At 41.0% G+C, this 24,351-nt stretch overlaps 1 protein-coding gene across 8 annotated transcripts in view; it reads left to right on the forward strand.

Annotated features, from left to right (window-relative positions):
* The first annotated feature begins 986 nt into the window (after positions 1 to 986).
* Positions 987 to 24,351, forward strand: part of ELAVL4 (ELAV like RNA binding protein 4) — an 80,850-nt gene continuing 57,485 nt past the window's right edge. For 2 of the 8 annotated variants that reach the window (XM_069023369.1, XM_069023377.1), the window contains exon 1: positions 17,814 to 17,930. In XM_069023369.1, coding sequence (XP_068879470.1) covers positions 17,814 to 17,930 — 117 coding nt within the window. Of the gene's footprint in view, positions 1,087 to 1,134; positions 1,155 to 1,252; positions 1,318 to 17,813; positions 17,931 to 20,657; positions 20,746 to 21,399; positions 21,520 to 24,351 lie in introns of those variants that run through there. The other 6 variants (XM_069023372.1, XM_069023376.1, XM_069023375.1 and 3 more) reach the window with 6 other exon arrangements.

Consider the following 24,351-nt stretch of genomic DNA (forward strand, 5'->3'; position numbering starts at 1 on the left):
AAGTGCATAAACAAGTACAAATTCTGCCGTCCTTACTGGAAGCGGAGATTGGACCCTGTTTTGAAGTTTCAGTACAGATCTTCAAAACGCCCGAGATGTTCAGCCTTTCCTCACTTTGTGGTAGAAATACCCGTGGAATTAATGCAAGGTGTATATACGGCTTGCGGCACTAAAGTAAACCAGGCAAGCTAGAAGTTTCTAATTCTTTTAGACTCCAGGTATTTCATTTAAATATCTGAGATTCTGTTACATTTAACCAAGCTACCTGAAACAAAAATAAGTCAGTAAAAACGTAAATAATTACGAACCCAGGTTCCTGACCAGGCCACAGCTGAGGCTGAGGCTGTGGGTCTAACTTGCCTTCCTCAGACAGTTTTCGCTGCTGGTGAATCTTCATCTAAATTTAGCCTAATGTTAAGAATGACCTACACAGCAAGAAAATAAACTGTTTAAAAAAATATAGGACAAAGCTTATGTCTACGGAAAAGCTTCCCACAATGTTCTATTTGCGGCACACGATCATACATTTGTGTCACATCATCTTATCCTTTCCTTCAGCACTGATTGAAAAAGAGGCTTTTTAACCTACTCAAAATTCTTCCTCATACATCTTTATGGGAGAAGGTCACGGCCCCAGTCAGAGACAAGGGGAAGCACTAGCATGGTGGAGATCATCACAAACCTCACCCTGCCCGCCACGCTCCATTAATTTCCATTCCCACGTCGGGAACCACCCGGGAAGGAGCGGAGCTGTGCGGACGCTCCTGGGTGCGTTACCCCGGTTCTTCCCTCTCCGCACCCCCGCGTGGGCCTCCGCGACCCACACGTGTGCCCTCTCCGCCGCCTGGGCTGGCCGCCGCAGCCCGCACAGCTGCCGCCCATTGCGTGCGCCATAAGAGCCCTCCCCGCGCCGGCCCCCGCGGCCACTCGGGCACGGCCGGCGGAACGGGCCGGCCCCGCCGCCGCTGCTCAGCGCCCCGCCCGCCCGCCTGCGCGGGAGGCCCCGTAGCGCCAGCGCCACGTGCGGCCGCGCGCTCCCTCCTCGTGGCCGCCCGGCGGCGGCGGAAGATGCGCGGCCGGAGCGCGGTGAGCGGCACCCCCGGGCGGGGGGCACGGGGCGCAGGGGTCTTTCCGCCTTCTCCCTTTGCCTGTCGGTGAGCGCTCCCGGGGCGCGGGGATTAGACCCTCCCTTTTCCTCCGGGGATTCAGGCGGTGAATCCGCCCCCGGGGCGTCGAGTGCCGCCAGGAGCGGGGTCGCTCTCGGACCGGTCTGGGTGAGCCCTCCTGCGTCCATTCCGCTTCTAAAGAAAGGCTAAGGTGGTTTTTTTTTTGGTTTTTTTTTTTGTGGTTTGGTTTGTTTTTTTTTTTTTAAACAACAACAAGAAACGTGATTTTCCACTGTGTTTCCAAAACTAGAGTTTTTAAAAGGAACATTTATCCACCGGAGACTTGCGGGTTGCGGCCGCCGGGGAGCGGGGCCGGGGCACATCGCGAGTGTGACCCTGGGGATCCGCCGGGGCTTCTCCCGCTGTTCGTACCTGGGCACTTCCAGTGGCTTCTCCCGCTGTCCGTACCTGTGGGTGGCTTCTCCGTGGTTTTGTACCCGTTCACCTTCCAGTGGCTTCTCCTTGTTTTCCTGTGTAACTCTGTGACGCGAGTGTGAGTTCCAGGCTCAATCCCGTTTACTGCGATGAGCACAGTTAAGGTGTTTTTAATTAAAGTCGTTACCCGTGACTGTGTAGTTTTAATTGCCTAATTGTTGCTCTGGAAGTTAGCGCTGGTTTTATGCCGATAGCATTATTTCTTTTGCCTGCAGCAGGCCGATGATACACGAAGTATTCCCAGGTATTATCCATTGGCGTGATTAGAGTTTAAACTTCTGTTCATTTGTTATACCATATTAAAAAAAAAAAATCCATAAAGCAAATTCTATCAATGAACATGTGTGTTAAAGAATATATATCTCCCTAAATATTTTCTCTGAGTTCTTTTTCAGTGCAGTGGCATGTCTTGAGTAAGACTCACTGGTTGTGGAGGCTGGCTGGCAGTAAGGCTGCCTACGGTGATAAATCATGTTTTAAATTTCACCAAAGCAAGAGTAGGACAGCTCATATTGCATCACTTGCTCAATTTGTTTATTGGTTCTTAAGTAGGTCTCCCACTGGCTTCATTGGCAGGTCATTGTATCCAGTGGCACCCTCAGTGCTATTTAAGGCTTTTATTATCTCCCTGTATTAATAGAGGACCACTGAATACTATTTAACAGGTATATTGGAGGCTTAGTTTTGTGCCAGTACTTGGCCTTTTCTTATGAGAAGGGCCAGGGAGAGCAGTTGAGAATTCTTTTAATAAAAACAAAGCAGTAGTTCTCCCTGGTTTTTAATTCTAAAATTCCAGAACAATATTGGAAACCTTAAACAAGAAGGTTCTAGTGGTTGAGAAGCAGAGCCTGCAACACATTCAAAGCAAAAATGAAATTGATAGTTTAATTTTACTATCCACACTGAGTGACATCCGAAATAGTAAGGAAGCCTAAATGATGGAAAGTAAATTAGATTTTTAAATTAGGTAATGTTTGAAGATGTTGGAGTATTACTACATTTATTTCCTTGTTAATATTCTGAGATGTTTTAGGAAAAAGTAAGGAAAGATAAATCATACCAAAATAATTTAAATGACACTTTAAAAAAAATCAATTACAATGTTAGGCTTATTGCTATGCAGAGGAAGAAGGCTTTGCACAGAAATAAGCCTTTTACTTTATTCCACCTATTGAACAGAAAAATGTAGACTAGGGAGAAAGTGCTTGTCTAGCTTTGGCAGTAGAGAGGCCTGGAAACAGTCTTGAGGAAATGGAGAGTCCATTCCATTTCAGTACTGCTGGTGAGTTACCTGGCACAGGCATGTGTGTTTTTATCTAAATTTTAAAGGAGTTTTGAAACACAGTTAATTTTTTTAGTTATGTGCAGGAAGGACTTGTTATTTTTGTCTCAATATGGAGGAAACACCTCAAATTTAGAAGTTTAAAATTAATGACTTTCAGGGAAGGTGTGTACTGTGTCATTAGTTAAGACAAGACTGCTTTACATGTTTACTGGTTTTGTGGAAGGGGAAAAAGGTGACACCCTACAGCCATAACAGTCTGAAAGCTACAAGCAGGATAGGAGCTGCCTGGAACTTTAAATGTGGAATGAGAAAGATGCTACTGTGGGCAGCCAATTCTTCCTGGATAGTTTAAGGGTTCCCTTTTTAGTGTGTAGTGATACATCAGAATGGAATTTTAGGAGGCCATAGACTTCTCTTAAATGTAAGAGCATATTTTAAAAAGTGGAATTTTGCTTTTGTGTGGGTGCAGAAGCTGGTTCCTAAGCTTGCTAATCACAAAGAGTTAACACGTATCTCAATGGAGTGTTGGGTATTTTGCCAACACTGTAGGGGAGAGGCAGAAGTTGTTTAATTGCAAGTCATTTTGCTGTTTGCATTCTGGGCTGTGGGTGGGAATTCCTTTTTTATCCAGTTTTATTTTGCCTAGGTGTACTTGGGGTTTTTTTACAGCTGGGAGTCAGCAACTTTTTATTAATTTTCTGGAAATAGATGTGTAGTAAATAAGTTCTTAAATAACTCTAGGTTGTGTCAGCATTTTTCTTTGCTTGTTTCTATCAGCATTAACTGTTACTGTTCAAATCAGCCTAGTAACAGTTTTGAAGAATGGTAAAAGTAATGAGAATGGATGTATTTTCATGAAAGGGTAGTATATAAGAGGAAAGAAGTAAAACCTTAATATTGCCAGTTAGATTCCTATTATCTGTAACTGCTTTCTGGCCCTAAGGGAAGTTGATACCTTGAACAGTAAAATCTATGTGAAATAGCATCATATTCTTATACTGGTCTAGCTGCCTGGATAAAAGAAAAACATGTGGAGTGTAGCATTATTGATGTGGCAGTTTTATCAGGATCCATTTGAAGAAACTGTGGATTTGTTCAGGATGAGTGGGGAAAGTTTATAATAATTATAATTCTGGTCCTGCAAGAATGATGCTGTCCTAGGCTGAAAAGTGTCTCAAAGCTAATGACAAAACATGCATGCCATACAAAGTTAAATCTGTGGTATTTTCTTCACTTTTGCTCAGTTTTTAAAGAAATTGATGGAAGAATCCTGCATTCAAACAACAGAGGAGTTCAAACAAGGTGTAGGATTAAAGAGCAAGCTGAAAAATCATGACTAAACTCAGTAACAGTGGCAAAATAATTGTGGTCACTTCTAATTAGCCTGTTTACTTCACGGTACCAATTCAGATTTTTCTAAAAGTATATACGCTGGTGTTTTTTTTAATTAGCTCTCCTTGATTTTTCTTACATATCTTAATTAAAAGTTTGGTGCTAGTTGTTAATTATGATGTACTTGTTTAGCCTTTTGTTTAGTCTTTGTTCTGTTTATGAATGCTGCCTTCGAACAGCACTGCTCTTACTCAAACATCTTGCACGATAGTTTTCCTTGGGGGTTATGGAAATGATAATCAGCCTTATGCTTGCTCTGTTTCCAGGTGCCAGTAAGAGACTCTCTGGAAACGAGAGCTCAACAAACAGACATTTCATGTTCTGCTGTCACCTAGTCCAGTTTGTCAAAGGTGGAATTTTAAAGTATTAGATTGCTTATCATTAGCCCAATCTGCTAGGGGGATTTTCATGTTTCTGCCTTGGTTGGACTTCAAAGTTCTGGTTTCAGTGACCTTCTTTGTTTTGTTCTGTGTGAAAAGAGGGTTGTAGTGGAGAATCTAAAAGTGTTTTGTCCTTCTTGCAGTCTTTCATATTTTGTCAGGTTTTTTTCCTCTCCAAACTCTGCAGCAAGTATAGCATAGAAGCACAGGAAACTCTTAACCTCTTGCAAAAGGAAACAGCATGTCAAATACTACAGTATATTACTGGATTCAGAAAGCAATTGACTTGTGAACCAGGCTTGGTGAACCATTTTATTCACAATGTCTTTTCATTACTTATTCAGATAATTGATGCAATGTTTGAAGTCCCTGAAGTGCACAGAAGCATCTGCAATTTCATTGACATACTAAACTATTTTAGAAAAAAAGTACTTCAGTATCCTCACAATAGACAAAATATGCAGCCTTTGTTTCCATAATGATTTAAAGTTAATGCAAGGGAGGTTGGGTTTGGGATTTCCATAAATTAAGGGGTGTTCTCACCTTTCAACAGTTGGGTTTTTAGTACTGAAAAACAAGTGCAGCTTCTCTGTGGGTTTTGTATGGCTTCAGTAAAAAATAAGCATTCTGGTGCTTCCCCCTGGTTATAAAAACTACTAATAATAAATGATGGTATCTGTAAAACTCTAATACTTCTGCAGTCTAAGAACACATTGAACAGATGCCTCCTGTTGCCCTCCACTTCAGTGTGTTTACTGGTGCTTCATGTGGCCTAGGTCATATTCTTGTTTTCGTGTTTCTGAGTGCTCCTACAGCCTCTTCCCTCTGAATGCAGTCAGCTGCTCCCTGATTTGGTTTACATGCTCTTAGTGTCTCCCTCGGGTTCTCTCCATTCACCCGTCTTTCACAACAGGCTCTGCAAGCTTTGTTAATCAGCTCATCCATTTGCATTAGAAGGTGGGTTTTTTTCCAGCACAAGAAAAATTGTTTTCACCCCTCGCTGCTTGCTGTCATTCCTTAGTTTGGAGCTTCCTAGTTTATCAAATTTTTCAGTTGCTGTACTTAGAGACAGAGCTACACTTTTCTGTGGGGGGTCTTTGCATGTGTGTCCATCTATGTTATCTGGCCCCTTGCCTGCTTTTATGAAAAAAAAGCTTACTTTTTCTTCTTGATTGATTTCTTCCACTTGGTTCCTTTCGTTTTCTTCACTGACTAGTAGTTTTATCACTTCTGGGATTTCATGCACTATTTCCAACACAGTTGACTTTATTTGAACCATTGTCCTCCATATTTTCATGCAATGTATAGCTAAAGAGTCTTTGTGTACCTGAAGTCATTGCATCTTGCTGTTGTTAGTTTGCCTTCCCTTGTTTTTTAGGCCTTTTTCAGTCAGGCAGTCACTTGCTGTAAAATATCTACATGCCCATGTTTTCTTATGTCCAATATATAAATGGGATTTCCTGAGCTTCCCAACAATCATATCTATTATATATCCTTTTGTATTTATTTCTTCTTGTGAATGCATAATTCCAAAAGTCTCTAAATGAGTGTTTTAATTTCTCAATTCAGGCATTTTTTACATTCTTGTCAGTTTGTTTAGTTGCAGTAGCCCATGTAAAGTCACCTTTTGCCAAGCTGTTGCTCACTGCTTATACAGAACCCCAAATTGTCAAAGGTATATAAAAATGGATATTGTTTAAAAGAAATAACTTCTATTGAAGGAGCTTTCCTGTTGAGATGATGTGATACAAAGCTGGTCTGATACAGACTCTTGTATCCAGGTCTGTCATGTGCCAACAGTTTTAATTGTTGTTCCTCATTCAAGTAGCTCTGGTTTTGAATAACTTCTGTTTTGTTTTGTTCCTAGTTTTTCAAGAGAAGTCCTTTCTTTATCCTGCTTGTTTGTTGGTCATGTGTTCCCTGCTTAATAGATTGCTAACCCACTGGCAAGTCTTGAACAGATGGCAGAAAGGTGGAATTTTCAGAGATGCTAAACTACTGCTGGTTTTGCAAAATCAAACATTCAAAAAGGGTCTTAATTTGATCCCTTCCCTTAGAAGGGACAGCAGCAAAACTGGATGCTGAAGCCTTAGAAGAGCATTGTTTCCATAGGACAAGGTTCCTGCTAGCAGCCTTAATGTGTGGGAGATTATTTCTGCCATGCCATGATGAGAAGAGATAAAGCACTTTGTATACTTTTACTGGCATCCTAGGTAACATCTCATAATCCAGACAATTTACTTCTGGTTGACTTGTGATGCCTGTTGGTGTTCACAGTACCAACCTTTCTGTTAATGTACTCATTGCTGAATTCTGCTGCTCTAAAGAAAACATCAGCTTTAATTACATCTTGGAAGAGTCTTTCAAATCCCTCTCCGAGTTTCCTCTCACTTGAGGCTCCACTCTGTGGTTTGTACTGGGCTCACTGGAGCTCTTCTCGGGCTCTCTCAGCAGCAGACAGCACGCAATTGCACTGGGTTTGCTCTGTGCAGCTCTCCTTGGATGTGGCAGCAGTCAGAGGAAGTTAATAAACACAATATATGAAAGCAGTGAAGGAATCAAAGATGAAAAGAGATTGGTAGAAAAGGAAAAAATGGTATCTCCAGAACTAAGTAGCACATTAAGCAGATTGGGTCTGAGTGGTTTGTTTTGCTTTTTTTTTGTCCTGAGGGAGAAGCATATTTGTTGGTCAGAAAAGCAGATTCTGGAAGAATGAGGTGCCTAGAAAGGGAAGACTAAACCTCAGCATGCTTAAAGATGGCTGCATGTTTCACTCAGGGCTGGGTTGTATCCTTACTGTCCTGTAGGCTCTCTGACCTGCATCAATTTCCTGTGTAGGTTGTTGCTGTAGGAGTCAGCTTAAGGATCTCAGACTTCTGTGCAGGTAAGAAGCTCCAGGAATGTCCAGCAGGCAGCTTGTTGCAACAGATGAGATACAGAGGAAGGAGCAAGAAGCAACAAAGACTTCATATTTGGAATGCAGTTCTGTGTCATGCTGAGCACTTTCAGTCTATCAGATAATTTACACTGACTGAATAATGTCAGGAGATTTTACTGTTTCATATGATCTGTGAAGCCTCTCTTTCCCAGTAAGTCAGAGGCTTGTGATATCTAAAGAGGACTTATCCTGTTGTAATAGGACAGCCAAATTTCCCTCTTCACCAGTGGGACCTTAGGAAGAGAAGTGCCACGTTATATTTGCCACAGCTGGCAGAGTGACTGGAGAGGTGAGGCACTTCCTCTGCAGCCCAGATATCTTCCTCTGGCAGCAGTCACGACAAACTGATGCCAGATTTCTCTCCTCTTGTCCTCTGCTGGTATGTGGGGGAAGATATTAAGGTCAGCCCCAGGCTCCATGTGCTGTGACAGCGTAGGTTGTTCCCTTTACACAGATGGTCTGGCTAATGAGAGTACATTGCTGAACAGTTCTGAATAAGGGTTATTAACACCCAGAACTAACTACACTTCATGGAACCACGGAGTTAAATCATCTGTAGTACTGGGATGCTCTGTGTGGTGCATGCACTCACCTTTGGATCTGTGTGCCTCTCAGTGCATCTTAGCAGTCTTACCCTACAACTGATGAAAATCCCAACCCTATACCTGAGATACAGTACTGGAGGTTAGAGATGGAGCTATGCAGCCAGTTCTCTGTTTTTCCATCCACTTTCTCAATGGTGAAATAGTCTACTTAGAAACTGAAAGGCCAGAGTTTTGCCCTCTGTGCCCCAGCCCTGAGTTTAAATGGAGCACCTGGACTGGGTTGGTGGTGGAGGCTGCAGGTGGGGCCCATCAGGGCACTCAAGCCCAGAGTACACCTGGCAGTGCCATGCTCCCAGCTCTTCTTCCTTGCCTGACTCCCTGAATCTCATGCTGCTCTCTGCAGGTCACTCTACCGGAAACCTGTTTGAAATCTTGCCAGGTTATGTTGCTTTTTGTAGTGTCGAACAACACATTTGGGATCCTCTTGTGGTATGGGAATGTCATTGGCTGATGTGCTTTTTTTCCCTCCTTCCTGTTAACCTGTCAGCTCTGATGCTCAGCAATTGCCCTTTCACAGAATGGGCTGAGTTTGTGGGCAGGATAGGAAAATGCTGAGGAGCAAATTTGGTACACTGGAGCATCTGGCCTGTTCATGTTAGTCTGAATCTTAGAAGCAGTCTCTTCTGTAGAAATTGTGAGGGTTTTTTTCTGGATTCTTAAATAGATGAATCAAGTAAAGCCTCCATTAAGCTTGATTGCAGTGTTTTTAAAATTATTTCTATCTGGGTCTTGTGGAAGCATTTGGAGCAAGATTTTACTGTATACACTTACATGTTGTTTTTTTCCCAACATTCATTTTTAGTATCTGGTCTTATTTTGGTTTGCATAGTTGATGTGACTGTGAGATTTTTTTTTTTTCCCCTTCATTCATTACTTAAAAGCTTAAGAAATGTGCAATAGCATCTAGTTTTGACAGATTTTTTTAATAAATTACTGTTATGATCCTAATGATACAGAAGGAGAGGTTGGCTCTGCTTTCCACATGGAACAGCAAGCGATGAAATTCATGGAGTTCATTACTGGAGGAAATTCTGCATCTGTCAGCAACATGTGCAGAGCTGCAGTCTTAATCATGGCAGTGTTCATACCTGGTGCTGTGGGGACGGGCCCTGGGTATGGAAGGCTCTCTGATGGTGATGGCTGGAGTCTTGGACATATGAAGGCCTGGCTGATGCCAGTGGAAAGAGAAAAGAAAGCCTTCGTGTGTGTCAAGTCAACCAGGTTGCTGAGGATTGTTCTGTGCTAGTAGGAGTTTCCTAAGCATCAAAGTCTTTGTGCCTGTGTGGCACCTGAGCCGTGACAACAGCAGGAATGGATAAAGCCATGTCATCATCCTCCAGCCTGGGATGGTCTCCCAACCAGCTGAAGAGTGTGGCTTCCTGAACAGATGATAGCTCCTATATAATTGGCCTCATTCTGTGTTGACAGTCTTCCAGTTAACAGTGAGGTCAGTGGGAGTAATTGGTTAATAGCCTCATTGTGTCTTAAATTTAAATAGCACCATTAACCTCAAAGGTCATGAGCTGAAATTTCCACTACCAAACCACAGAATTCTATGGTATGCACCTATATTACCCTGTTATTTTGGTAGAAAGCATAAAATTATGGAAGTAGTCTGGCAAAAGAGACAGCACAGATATGCTGTAGGGATTTTTTCCATTTGTTGCCAGCAGTTGAAATTCTTTGTCCAGTGTTCCACAGCATCACTGATATCTGGCTTTCCTTTACCCACAGAAGCAGGACTTCTACCGCAGCAGAATAAAACCTTACTCTTTATTTGACACCTTCTAAAAAAAATACGTATTTTTTTGCAGACTAGGTCTGTGTTGGTTATTTGTGCTCTCTTGGAACATTTTTAAAGTGAATTTTTTTAGGCATTGGGGCTATGGAAAATGTTAAAAATAGAGGACTGTTTCGTTTATTAGGTGAGTTTAAAGTTCCTTCATTGTACCATGTCAGAAGAACAATTAAGTTTTATCTGAGCAGAGCAGGGTGTCCCTAGGTGCAGGTTACAATGCATCCAGTGATAGTATTAAAAGAAAGATCGTTTGTTGTTGCATTGGGGAATCCTTATAAAACATCAGGAAAACTGCCTGGAAGAATATAAATGTGTTCAGGCAATGGAGTGAAATATTCTTAAACTGCAGGGTGATGGCCTGTAGCTGGATAGGTTTTCAGAGCAGCTGTTTTGATGTGATTGTTGCTTTTCCCAACAGTCATAAATTGGATGTACTAGAACCCTTTTTTTTTTTCTTAAGGCTTTGCTGTTTGGAGGTCCAGAATCAAAGCTTCTGTTATGAAAGCAAGATTATCTAGCCTAGAGTTCATGAAATAAACTTTGCTGTTTTTTTTTTCCTTTTGATAAGTTGTTTATATGCTTCCAAAGATGTTAGGCTTTTTCCATGTACAGACCAATGTAGTCTTGCAGGATTTGCTTTGTGTTGCTGTTATGGGGGCCTTGGGTGTGGATTGTGCCAAACTTGCCTTGCTTGAATCACTTCTCACTGAAGTACTTATTTGTACTTATGAACAGCTGTGCTGAGTTACATTAAGGATTGCACTGTGGTGTTGAGATCCCAGTGTGGCTGAACCCCATTTAGGTGAGGGTCAGCTGGAGACCATCTGCCTTGGTCACCTGGTAAAACCATGGTGGGATTGGTCTGACCAAAGGTGGACTTTCTACCTGAGCAAGGCTCCTGTGGTGATCACTGGAGACCTCCTCAGTGTGTAGCCAGTGAAGAAGAGCATGATTTTTCTTCCTCTCAGATTTGTAGAGCAGGACAGATGAACTGTGCCTTGGAAGTGCCCATTTCCTGTAACTTCCTGTACAAAGGGGTCTGGAGAGAGTTGCTGCTCAGCAGATGGGTGACCTCGGGTGAGGTAAATTCATCCATACTGGCATAGGACTGCTAGAGCTCATCCTCTCACATACAGCTTTGCTCCACAGACTGGAGAAACCACAAGCAGCCTGACTGCTGCCTCACCTCCTTTACTTGCATGTTGTTAAAAATCAGTCTGAAGTAGAAAACAAATCACCTGTGGCTGTGGAAGAGGCAGTTCAGCACAGAAGTGAACTCACTCTTGTGTGCCAACCTGCCAGCTTCTCCAACTGGGCTGCACAAATCCCTTGAAGCCCAAGCACCAAATATTTGTTGCTTGGTAATTGCAACCCAAAGTTATTTATTAGAAAGTTTAACCTTCAGAACACTTTTTATACCTACTGGCCTATTTTTAATTTTTTTTAAAGGAGAGTATTAAAAATACCTGTTGTTCCTCTGCCCTTCTTTAAAGGAAGCTAAAAATCATCTGCTAAGGTATGTCACACTTTTGCACAGAGAAGTTTAAAGAAATCCATAAAGCCACATGAAAATCTGAGAATTGGGTAGGAAAACCAGAGGCATCCTGATCCCAAGAGACAAGCTCCAGGAATCCTAGAGGGCAAGAAGAGGTGCTGCATATTATTTCTCTCAGTTGTCTTTCTTTAGCCCCTCCCTGCTTGTATGTCAGTATGGAAAGTTAATGTTGGCATTGCTCTTCTCTTAAATACTGCATTAGTTCTGGTTTTTATACCCATTACTCTCTCTGTATTTTACCATGTTTTCCTTACTATAAAATTGTCATTTCTGTAATCTAAATTATACACTAAAGATTTGTGTGAGCTATATTCCTGAGGGAACTGTTTATCCCTGAAATTTGGGTAGTGTATTTAGGCAGCTTACCTAACCTTTATTTCTTAAGGGGTAAAATAAACCAGATGTACACAGGAAGCTTTTTGAAAGTCCTGGCACTTGTACATACAGGTGTAAGCTTTGGGGCATGAAGTAAGCTTGGTTTCTGTAGTAAAGCCATTTTAAACTTTTTCTCCTTTCCAGCATCCTTGGTTTGGGGATAGGTTGCATGAAAGGGTTTACTCAGAAATTACTGAGGGTTTTTTTTTTTTTTAATGTATGAAATTGTAATACTTATTTACCTTCTGCCTGCTGCTACTAAAATACTCTGTGTAAGTGCCAGCTGCTCTAACAAGAAGTAATTGGGACAATTAATAGCTCTTGACACTTTATTGTCTTTATTCTCTTTTGTATCTTCCCTGGTTCTGCATCCTTCCTGTGTAATTGCAAGTTGCAGGAGACATAACCTTTCTGCATGCTGCTCACAGGTCTCCTTTGATTCCTCCTGTACCTCTTCTCTGATCCAGCCACCTCACACTCTTCCCCAGATCTCTTTCTGATCACTGTCTCAAAGCTTGGAGACATCAGCACATTAATCCCCTTTCAGGTTTTTATCTTTGTTCTTGTTATTGATATTATTTGGCCTGAGTGCAAGGTGTATAGCACACTGTATTACAGATGGGCTTAAAGCAAATCCATCAACTGTTCTAAAATTAGGCAATGCTGGTTGAAAGACCCTGTTCACATTTTTTATGAGGGTTTTTTTGCTTATACACAGGCACATTAAAAATGGCTGAACTCATGTAAATCTCCCTGGTTAGTCTGGAGTTCTTCAGTGTCTAGGTCCTTTCATTATTTACAAGTAAATACATTTTAAAAATGCAGTCATAAATCTTTGAAAACATCTTCATTTGTGCTCAGTTGAAACTTTGCTAACTGTCTTATACAAAATTGACAGCAATGTAGAAATGTTTTAACTCTCCCTGTAGGTAGGATTGAGTCCTGCTTGTAGTGATAGGAAAGCAAGCTGTAGGATTTAGTATGTCTGTCAAATACCACTTTTAGTATCTCTGAATTTAAGAGGAGGAAAACAAAATCAGGGGACTGAAAGCATTAAAATCTGTATTCCAAAAGTAAAAAAACTGGAAAGGGGAGGAAGAACTACTGATATCTTACTGCTGTTAACATGTTTACCTGCAATGTACACTGCCTCTTGCTTTTCAGTCCTGCAAGGCTGACAGTGGGTTCTTTAAATTGTATTGAAAATTGGCCAGGCTGGACATACTGTGACCAAGTGGATCCTCTGTGTTGTAGAGCAGCAGTTCAGAGCTGGGAGAGGAGTGTGGAGCCAAGGACATTGCTGGCCTTCAGACATGCTGGGAAGGTGCTGAATCATCGTCTCCAAACCCTTCTTGCCCTGTAGCAGAGCTGCTGGCCCCTTTCCCTGGCTGGCCTGTGCCCTGACAGTCACAGGAAACCTTTGCTGAGGTTATCCACTGCCACACATGCATGCCTAAATCTGAGCGGCTGCCCAGCTTCCAGTTGTGGAATTGATGTGGTTCCTATCACTACTAAGGCTTCTCTCACCATCAGAGCTATTTTACATCTATTCATTTTGTTACCTCTGTGCTCTGCTGTGCCCTGGAGAGTTTTGTTCCAGTCTCCCGGTGTTCAAACATAAGTATCCACAGTGGGGTTTGCAAATACACACATCTTTGGAAAATTGGCATGTGATACTTAGAGCAGCTATGCAGCATCCAAATTACACATCTCATAAGGCATGAAAAAGAAAGTGGGCAAGCAACATTAAATAGCATATTTGTGCAAAAGCAGCTGAAGTGTGATTTCTGTGGGAACTGTGACTACTTGCCTAAGCTTTGTGCATCTAAATTCCTCATTTAGGATTGTAAGTATATAGGAAGGTTTTCTGTCTTGTTTTGCATCTAGTGTCTAGCTCTTTAAGGAGCTAGATCTCTAACTACTCCTGATTTTTTTTTTTTCTTTCTCTCTTTTCTGGGTTCAGATCCAAAAGGTGGTAGTTTTTCCAGGTAGGTGTGTGTTATATTTCATCTCCTCGGCATAAGGAGGAATTTCATTGCACCACACAGTACGTTGCATCGGCAGCAGAGCTTGTACAGCGTGTCGGTGGGTTCCACAGCAGGGGCAGGACAGGAGGCAGGGACAGGTTCCTGTGTTTCTGAGTGGATCATCAAATAAAGGAAACTAATAAAAGCTCCAGACCTTGTCAGTCATCTTTTTCACCTACTGTTTTCTCAGAAATTGTATGGTGTTTCTTTTTTAAATGGCTAGTGCTCAGTTATCATGACTTACAAATTTTGCAGTGAAACCTTAAAAATTTGACTCTTCTTTTTGTCAAATGCATTAATTCCCTAACCTTTAAGAGCCTGAAAAATGTTTTCAATGTCATGCAAGGTTAGTCTCAATCACCTGCTACTGCTTGATTTCCACAGGGCAGTTGGTAAGGTTTTTATTTTGCTGGTTGTTTTTTAAATTACTCAGTAGCTAAACAAATTAAGTTATGTATGTATACACTTAATTGTAAGCTGTTCTAGTAACAGTGGAAAAAAGCCTTATTGTATAAGTAAATTAAACCTATTTAGCCATTGTTTATCCCTCTAGCCCCCCAGTCCCTGCTACCTCATGCACACATGTACAGCAAAGGGCAGTCAGCTTATTTGGGTTGACCTTTTTTCTTTTATTTTTTTTGCTTCTCTTCACTGAAATCTGACTTTGGGTTAGATGCCATGAACAATTCAGCTCTAGCTTTCCCACCTGAGTTTGTGACTGTCAGCATCACATGAATTAAATGTTTAGCTTTTCAGTTTCTTGTAATTTCATGGATGGTTTTTTAAAGTAGTTCATTTCTTCTCTGTGTATATTTATAAGGCGTTTGCACACCTTCATGTTCCCGTTTTCTCCTAGTGCTCTTTTTTAGTTAGTCATGCCATGCATTTGCATGGGGTTATAGGTGGTGGAGGGTATTTTAAATTATTATGAGATGTTCTGATGAAAAGACTGTGTGAGCTCAGTGTTGCTGAAGACAGTGTTGATGTGGTATCTTGAACTGGAGGCTGTTTCCGCAGAGGTTCTTGAATTACTGCATAGGACAAACCCGGGTGCTTGCATTGTGTAATGTCCTTTCCCTGCCTGTTATCTTTATTAAATCATTTTGTACATGAGATCCATCTCTTGCTTTCACATGCCTCTCCTTGGTTCCTTATCCACCTGCACCGTCCCATCTGTCAAACAACAAAATAACTCTTTGATAAAAATTAAATATTAATTTTATGATAGGATTGTCTTGGAAAAGAGCAACACTGTTCCAGGGATGTTTAGTTCACCAGAACAGTAGAAAATGGGGTGATGGAAAATGCCAGGTTGTAGTTCACAGGCAGCAGCATTTAAATGGTTTGCTATAATCATATTAGGGTAGAATTAAATTGAGTTCTTTATTTTGTGCTGCAGTGGAATAGGACTGTTACTGATAATTTTCTCCTCCCTCTTGCTTTGATGATTAGTGTGAAAACTCAAGCAGCAAAAATTACGGGAGTTCTGCAGCAGTGCACGGAGACAGTGGTGTGAGGAGATCTGACTTGGAGTGTTGTGTCCTTGCACATGAGAGCTCTGCTGCTTCCCTAATAGACTGAAAATGAGACCACTGCTGCTTTATAAGAGGTCTGTTCCAGCCACATTGCTCTACAGCTTGGCAGATGGTGGCATGTGAATGGTTTCATATTGATTGGATGGATTTGCCTCGGGGTAATAAGAGTATGGGTCCTTAAAGATGTAATTCTAGATATTTTTTCTTTTTATTTGGAAAAAAAATCCAACAGAAATGTGCATTTGTAAAACACTTCTCTTTACATGAGTGGAGTGTGTGATAATCAAAGCACTGAATTTACGTGGAAATAAAAAGTCCTTAAATAGATTATCACAAAGACCAAAAAGCCAAGAATACTTATTTACTAAGTGATTACGTTTTTACATTAGAAGAAAGTGACACTTTTAATTAGTGTTCAAGGCATATGGTGAATGAGAAAATAAGCTTATTTCATGCAAACAGAAATCGATGCAAATAACCTTTCTCATATAAAAAGGGATGACTTGAAACTCAATACATATTCAAGAAGGTTAAGTCATTACTGCATCACTTTAATATTAGTTAAAGGCCAGCAAAGAAAATCACTACTCTGCATATACTTACTCAGCATAGATTGCTATAAGTGAAAGAAATAGGTGATGGTGCTTTGTAGGTGGTAAATCTAAAGAAGCCCTTGCCCATCTAATGCATTTATTCTTTTAACCTCAGTAAATAACCCTTTTCAGTTCTGCCTTAGCACAGGTAGTTGCCAGAGATGCCCTACTCCTCCAGCAATTCATCCCAGCTGGTAAAGACATTTCATGATGCTCTTTGTTTATTGTTCATTCTCACACCTCTGCTTTGTGCTTTCAGTCTTGGGAATGTTGTTTGTAAATCCTTTGGTATGAAATGACTTTTCAAATGTTTTCGTACAGCACCTAACACAAAGATCCCAATCTCATTCAAGCCTCTGGGTGTTGCTGTAGAGTGTTGAGTGAATTGGTATTTTTTTAATAGTAATGGAAGTATTTCTTGAGGTATTTGACCTTAAATAAAGTGGAGAAATAATACTTGAACAGCTTGCAGATGTGATGGAATAGGGACAGTTTGATACCTTGGAAGACTTAGGTGCTATTGAACAGTGGATCCTTTCCGTGTATTTTGGTCTTGTGCTCTGAAGCGTGCAACAGTGGTTTCATAAATGAATTTAAGCCACAATAAGTCATAGCAGTATCTTATCAAGTTGTCTTCAATTTGCTTGAAGGTACAGTTTATATTTTCTAGCAGAATTATTTACTGGCTGGATTTTGTTTCCATGAAAGAACCCCTCTTATGGTCAACTTAATGCTGATTTTGGTTCTTCTGTAGTACGAACCACTTAGTTGGGTGTGTTTTCCCTTTAATTAAACTTTGTTCTCAAAACTGCTTGGATTTGACCACTTTTGCTGAATGAAAAGCTCCTGTGTAAATTTTAAGGTCCCTTTAAAAAAAAAAAAATCTGTGTTAAAAGCTAAGTGATTTTAGGGTTTTGTGTGTGGGCTCGATTCTGGGGAGGAAAGGGCATAAAACAGTGACAATTTTTTTTCCTCCAGCTTGATAAGTGTAGGGGGGATTTACGCTGTATATCACAATCAGCAGCTATTCCAAGAAAAATCTTTAAGATGGTTACTTGGATCTGTGTACACTGCCCACCTGGTGGTTATGGAGTGAACTGTTACTTTAAAGAATAGTTTAAACAACAGCCATGTTTGGGGCAGGCTAATCTTGCAAAGAGAGCAGTACATATAACAGGAGTCTACAGTGTGATAAGGGGAAAATTCAGCTCACTGACTAGATGTTTTAATGTGCGAACTCTAGGGAAATAACATATTGACTATTCTGTTGTGCGCAAGAAAATTGAAGAACCCTTTGCAGACAGAGGGCTTGCAAAGGATTCTTTCTGTTTCTCTTAACCAAAATCTGTGGCAAGATGTTTGAAATCAGCAGGACGCTTAATGCTGCTTTGTTAAATAATGAGGTAATATTTTGTCACTTTTTCTGGGCAGCATCTGTTTTTTTTCTCCTTTTTCATATGTTGGTGAAGGATTCAGTTTAATCTTATGCAAGTAAGATTTTTTTTAAAAAAAAAAGAGAAATCATTCTTCAATTTATTATTTTTTTCCTTTTGATTCTTTTGGAGAATTGGGTTGTCTTTTATTTGTGGTTTCAATCGGCTGCTGTTGCCTAGGACATTATGCCACGTAAGGCTTCTAAACTGCACAGAGTAGGTAGTTATTAACGCTGAATTGGCTTCTGGTATAGTCCATCTGGGCTCTGTATGAGAGAGCTTGCTAGCGGCTACTGATGCTAAGATACCCGCAACCTTTGGGATGTATGCGTGGTGGAGAGGGGCTCAGTGATATGAGATCACTTCTTTTAAGGGAAACTGTCATTAATGAGTCAAGAAACTGCTCATTTATGGTAAGGAGAGGGAGGGGGGGGCTGGGAAACAACCCTGTGATTTCATTTTGATATTGGATTAGCTGTTTAAGACAAGTTTCTTTTTGTGGGGATGGAAGATTGCACTAAAAATATGCTTTGCTCAGGGGCTTGCTGGCTGATGCTGGAGAGACTGTATAGAGAATCTGATGCTTTACAAATGTCACCACCGTGATGCGGTGGTCAGTCCCTTTCCCTGAAAGATAAATGGTACTATTGGAAACACGAGAATAAGGTTGACTTTTTCAACAATAGGATTCTGCCTTTGTCTTTCCAGAGAGAGGCCTCTGAGGATGTTTGAGCATTTGTTTTAGTGTTTCTCAGAAAGGCTGTGTGTGTGGGGTGCTTTTTGGGAAAGTGGTCAGTGTGCAGAGTACCTGGATTTATAGACGGATAAGATTAGCTAATTTTTTGGAGGAGCAGCGTGCGATTATTGTTTCAGAAAAATGGCTGAATCTTGATATGCATAACGAATTTATAGTAACAAAGTAAGCTGAAGTTGAAAAGACTTAAAAATAATTTCTGGGTGCCTTCTCTGGTGTTATTAACCCCTGAAGAGACCTTAAGTAAAAAATTTGCATTACAAATCTAACTTTAATATTTGATGTATATTTGCACAAGAATGTATGGTAATATACTAGCTGCTGTAGCATTTTGGTGCCTGCGTGTGTTCAGTCTAAGGAGTCACCTAAATTTGAGTTAGGAAATGTATCTTACAGGCTAGTTTAATCTGTGCTGGTTTTTACTAAGCTACAAATGTGCTCAGTAAGATGCGTGGTAAGAGAAATCCTCTGCAGGCTTTCACATTGTTCCTATTTTAATTGAATTCAGTGATCATTCCACAAATAGATTGTATGATGTTTTTTTAAATGTGATTTTTCTCCTTGCTTGGTTTGTGTATAGCTAGATTTTATGAGCTTTGGTACATTTCATATGTTTTATTGGTATGTTTAGTCTCTGTGTGTGTTTGAACGTGTCTACAATATAAAAAAATTTAAAATGTATTGAATGTCAGTCCCAAGCTTAGCAGTGTGGAGGGAATATTTATACTTGAAAAAAAATGAAACTTGTAGAAAAATGGTTATTTTGTTTACATATTTTGAAAATGGTTTTGGTGGTTTGTAGTCAGGTTTTCTTTCTCTGGGAAAGAGCTAAGTAAACCTACAATGTGGCCCATCCTTGCTTTCTCGGTTTTCAGATCTTACATTTAAAAACGCTTGCAATGATACTGATTTTTTTTTAAGAAAAACATATTTCGTTGTTGAAATGAATCTGTGGATGGTAAAACTAAATGATCCTATGTGTATTAATAGAGTAATTCTCGGTTGCTTTAGTTGAGATAAATGTAAATTCAAGGTTTGTTGTAATTAGAGTGCCATGCCTTTTTACTTTGGACAAAACATGCTTTAGAATAACTCTCAAGTAAGAGAAAGAAATGAATGCTTCCTAACTTGTGAGAATTCTTAATAAACTTGCTGTGGTTGGAAGGGAGTAAAATATTGCTGTTTGGAAGTGAAGTTTTGTTAGTTTGTCAGTGGCAGCGAGCAGAGGATTAATGAGTGTGCATTGTTAAGCATGTTTCTCTAAGGCTGAAAAAGAAAATTCTTTAAAATGCCCAAAGTTTGCTGTCGTTTTATTTCCTGTAGAGCTGAAGAATAATGAAGCAAGGTGGCAAAATAATTCTGAAATACTACTGTCATTCGGGGGGAGTGCCCGATAAAGAGGTGTCTCCTGTGCCTTAGACATTGTCAAGTGGCAGCAATATCAAATCCACTCCTTTAAAAATACGTATTTTTAAAAACTTCACCGGGCAGAAGGAAGGAGAGACGGGTTGATTATTAAAATCAATAGTACCTGAAAATAAATGCAGCTTTAAATGCACGTCAAAGTGCTTTTGTTGTGCCTTTAAGCCTAGAGGCAGATCATTAAATATGCATTTCTCCGGAAAGCAACTGTCGAAAAAGATAAGGTGGTTAAAATACGCCGGACCTGGGAGCGGGGCGCGCAGGAGGTAAGGAGATGTAGGCACTGGAGCATGGCCGAGGTACGGCACCGCCGGGCCCAGGGGTGGGAACAGGGGCAACCAAAAAAAAAAAAAAAAAAAAAAAAAAAATTAAAAAAAAAAAAAATACGGGTCTGCGTGTTGTTTCTTCAACCGGGCCTTAATTACTAGACACAAGCAGCAGTTCAGAAATCTGGTCTCTGTTGTTGTAGAGGTCACCGCATCATTAACATTGTCAATCTGGCAGCGGCTAATTTCAATAGCACCTGATGTCGCAACGCCTCCCCCCCCACACACACCACACACACCCTCCCTCCCCCCTCGCGCCCCCCCCGCCCCCCCGCGCGCGCGGCTCGCTCGGCCAATCAGCGCGCGGCGCCGCTGACAGATGGTCCCATAAATGGCGGTAAAGGGGGGACGGCGGCCGCCAGTCGCAGCAGGGCCCGCGCCGCTCCGCGCGCTCCGCTCCGCGCGTCCCGCCCCGCGCTGCTCCGCCCGCCGCCGGCGCCGCCGCCCTCCCGCCGCAGCACCACACTGAGACAACGAGATAATATACTTAGCTCTTATTATTATTATTATTTATTATTTATTATTTATTATTATTGCTGCCGCTATTATTATTATTGATAATAATTTCTCGCTGCACAAACGTCTAGCAGTGTGCTTTGTGGATCTTCCAAAAAAAAAAAAGAGAGAAAAAATAATAATAAAATAATTCCCTGAAACCTTAGCAAAACCGTTAGAAGAGTTGAAGCCTTTCAAGACACCCAATATTTGCCATTAAGAATGGTTATGGTAGGTATTAGTAGATTTAAAATCTGATCGTAGCGGGTTTATATAGAGGTAGATATAGAAGCTAACATACAGATTTTTCCCCGAATCTGCATCATTCTCAGTCTGTGTTTTCCCATGAATTTAGTTTTCTGCTACTGATCTGTTTGTACATGATCTCTTCCTTTCCCCCCTCCCTTTCTCTTTCCCCCTTCTCTCTCGCTCTCTCTCTTTCATATTTAATGTCTGCGTATCCTTTAATAAAGGATGTACTTTGTCATTTTAAGGTAATTGCGATTTCTCTCAGAATAAAGAGAAAAGCTCATTTCTAATGCAAGGCTGGTATGTGGCTAACTGAAATGTAAAAGGAAGAAGAGGCTTTTTTTTAAGGGTGGGGGAGAGTTAATTTCCACATTGACATTTTGGAGATACAAATGCAGAGCGAAATCCTGGGGGGGGGGGGTGGTTAAAAAAAAAAAAAGCCTCGAGATTGGTAATTTTCTTTTTGGTGGACTGCGCAATAGGTATGGTAATTTTAAAAGAGGGTGATTTATATGAGCTTCAGTAAATGCTGCATATTGTATTTCAAAGAGTTTCCTGTCGTGACCTCATAAAAAGAGGAGGAGGCTTGTATGTGTTGCAGTGCCTAGTATATGTCGATTTTGTTGCATCGTTGGGCAGCAGCGCTGTAAGAAGGAATGTCAGCTTTTACATAACGCTCTTTTTGCTTTTGACTCTGTGAGGGGCTGTAAGGGTCCATCTTTGTGATCACAGATGGAGTGGAATGGCTTGAAAATGGTAAGTGAACGGGGAGAGCCTGCTCGTGGGGTTTTGTCTCGTTTCTCGTGTGCCTCGCGAATTTCTTTTGTTCAGGGCGGCGGATCGTGAGTCATAAAATAAAATTAGAGAGCCTTGTTTGTATATATATATATATTTTTTTTTTTTTCGGTGGGATATGTCTGCCCGTGTGTGTGCATATGTATCTGTACATCCATTTACCGTCTCTAGCAGCGATGGCACTTCACAGCGTTTCCATTGAACGTTGCGTTTCAGTTGAGCGCGGATGGTCTCTGCTGACAGTCACGGTGTCATGGTACCGCGTGTGCCTGGCGGAGCGGGCGGCCGATGATGCCTTTTAATCTCCGTTCCTATTACACCAGCCTTAAATACAAACCTAATAATCGCCTCTAAAAATCCAGGTATCGCGTTTCCCATGGAGCCGGTGCTGTCGAGGATGGATGGGTGGATGGATGGGTGGATGGATAGAAGGAAGGGTGTGTTTTTTTTGTGTCGGGGTGGGGGCTGGGGTGGTGGGGGGGGGGGGAGCAGTGTTGTTTTGTGCTTTTGTAAATGCCGGGAGAAGTCAAAGCCATTTATGTGAAAAATAGTATTTCTATTTTTAGCCCATATTCTCCTGGCGGAGGAGCCCGGACGTGCTCGTCTCGTCCCCTCTTTTGTGCTTTTCCTTACAGATTGTGCAAAATGGCATGATCAGACACACAACTGCGGGCACCGGGGCTGTGCCGAGCGGGGCGACCCGGGTGGGGGCTGGGGCCGCCCGCACAATACCCGGCCCTCCTGCCAGCCCCGGGATGGGGGGGCTCCTGGGACCCCCCCTTTCCCTCTAATTTAACGTTTTGCAGACTTTTGCCGCGGATATTTATTATAACCGGGGAAACAAAGCGACGGTCTTTTCCCATTCTTACAGGATTGTCTTTGTCTAGCTGCTTGTTTTGATGGGTGTAAAACAAATAAGATTAGACTGAGCAGCCGAACTGAAAGCGATAGCTGGGAGGAAAAGCCAATGAAAGGTTGCCGGGGAAACGAGCATAGGGGAAGCTGAGTGGGGGAGCAGGTGGCAATCATGTGGGAATACTGCAAACAGTGTAAAAAAAAAATCTAAAAAAAAAAAAAAAGCAGGGGCTACCTCGATTATCTCTGCTGTTCTTTGTGGCAGTCACAACTTTAATTATTCTTTATAAATAGGTGTTAATTACATTTCTGGCTCAGGCTTACAGTGATTTCTAGAAATCTGGTTTTAAGCATCTGTTCTTTCTCCTTTGCAAAAGAGGGTTATCTTTTCTTTTCCTTCCCCCTCCCTGCTGTGAAATTGTACGTGCAAAAAATTGCAAGGAATCCTGTGAGGCAGTATAAAAAAAAATGTAAATTATATTGAATGAAGTTGACAGAGGTATAATAGTGAACTCCCACAGCTGATAGCTTCTGCAAATCATTTCTTAGAATTTTCCAGCAAATGTCCCTATGAGAACAGTAGGTAGAATGAATTTACCCTAAGCAGTGATTTTGTGTTAAGTGATATTGGTATTTTTACGAAATCAGATGGTTATATGGCAGGATAATCAGTTCAGGGGAGTTCACCATATTTTGGGGTTTAGGCGCTGAGCAGAATTTACAAAAATACTGAAATTATTCTTCTCTTCGTCTCCGGCCCCACCTTTAGCCACAGTCTATTCTGTATCTGCTGGAGCAATATCCACTTCTAATGTCGGTCTCCTTGTGGCAACTCTACTTTTTAAACCACAGCTGTATATTTTGTTAATTGTGATGCTCTCTTAATTGTAGTGGCAGACAATAATGGGAAATAGCTGGTGGTGCTAGAAGTGTTAAAAAAGTGTAGTAGACTAGTAAGTGATAGACAGTAGCGTAAAAGATATAAAAATGTGGTTGCCCAGAAAATGCTCATCTATCACACATCAGGAGGCATAAGAAGCAAAGCAAGAATATAGAACACGCCTTTCTTTCTGTCTTCGGATTTGCAGATATTTTTACTTTATTCCTTTCTCTAGTGCAGGGTTACTTTGAATGCGAATTCAAGCAGGAATGGTAGTGCTTAGGAATAAAAAAATTAAATCCTCCTTTTAATTTGCTTTGTTTTAAGTATTGCTTCTGCTGCAGTCCTTTCTGTGAAAAAGTGATTGAATGGCCCTCTGAAAACTGCACTGCTTTACAATGTAGAGGGGAGAAAAAAATCTTGAGGGGGTGTGTGCATGTGTAAAATTCCGTATTTTACAGTCTATGCAAGAGCAGAGATGCATTCTGACATGCATTGTAGTTGTACGTGAGAGTAAAATAATTTTTCTTCTGTCCAAAACAGAGATACTGTGTTCTAAATCTGTTAACTTAGTCATGACAATAAATAAGGATGCCTTTATTATACACAGCTGCATTGTTTGTTTTAAGAGTCATCAGCTAGCAGTTACATTTTCATTTTCTGTTCAATTTGGTGTTTCTACAAAGATTTAAAAATAATGTAATCCTTGTTTTATGGTGCACGTGTTCCTGCCCCGATCTTCCTCTTTTCTTTGTTTTAAGATTATATTAATGAATACAGTCTGCATGTTCATAGTGATATTTTTTCTGCCTGTAAAAGATTGCATTGTAAACCTTCCTATAGAAAAACAGCTATTAAGTTAGCAGCAATCTTAATTCTATTTCACTAATACTAAAAGATGAAAATGTAAAGCCTCTTTCTGCTGAGACAAAAAGATACAGAAAATGTAGTTGTCCTTAGATATGACATTTTTCTTTTTTTAAAAGCTGTTATCTTGGTGTACTAGTCAGAAAGGAGGAAATCTTACAGTTGGATATTGATGCAATGTGAATACCAGC

This window comes from Aphelocoma coerulescens, chromosome 8 (assembly GCF_041296385.1).
Source record: "Aphelocoma coerulescens isolate FSJ_1873_10779 chromosome 8, UR_Acoe_1.0, whole genome shotgun sequence".
Lineage (NCBI taxonomy): Eukaryota > Metazoa > Chordata > Aves > Passeriformes > Corvidae > Aphelocoma > Aphelocoma coerulescens.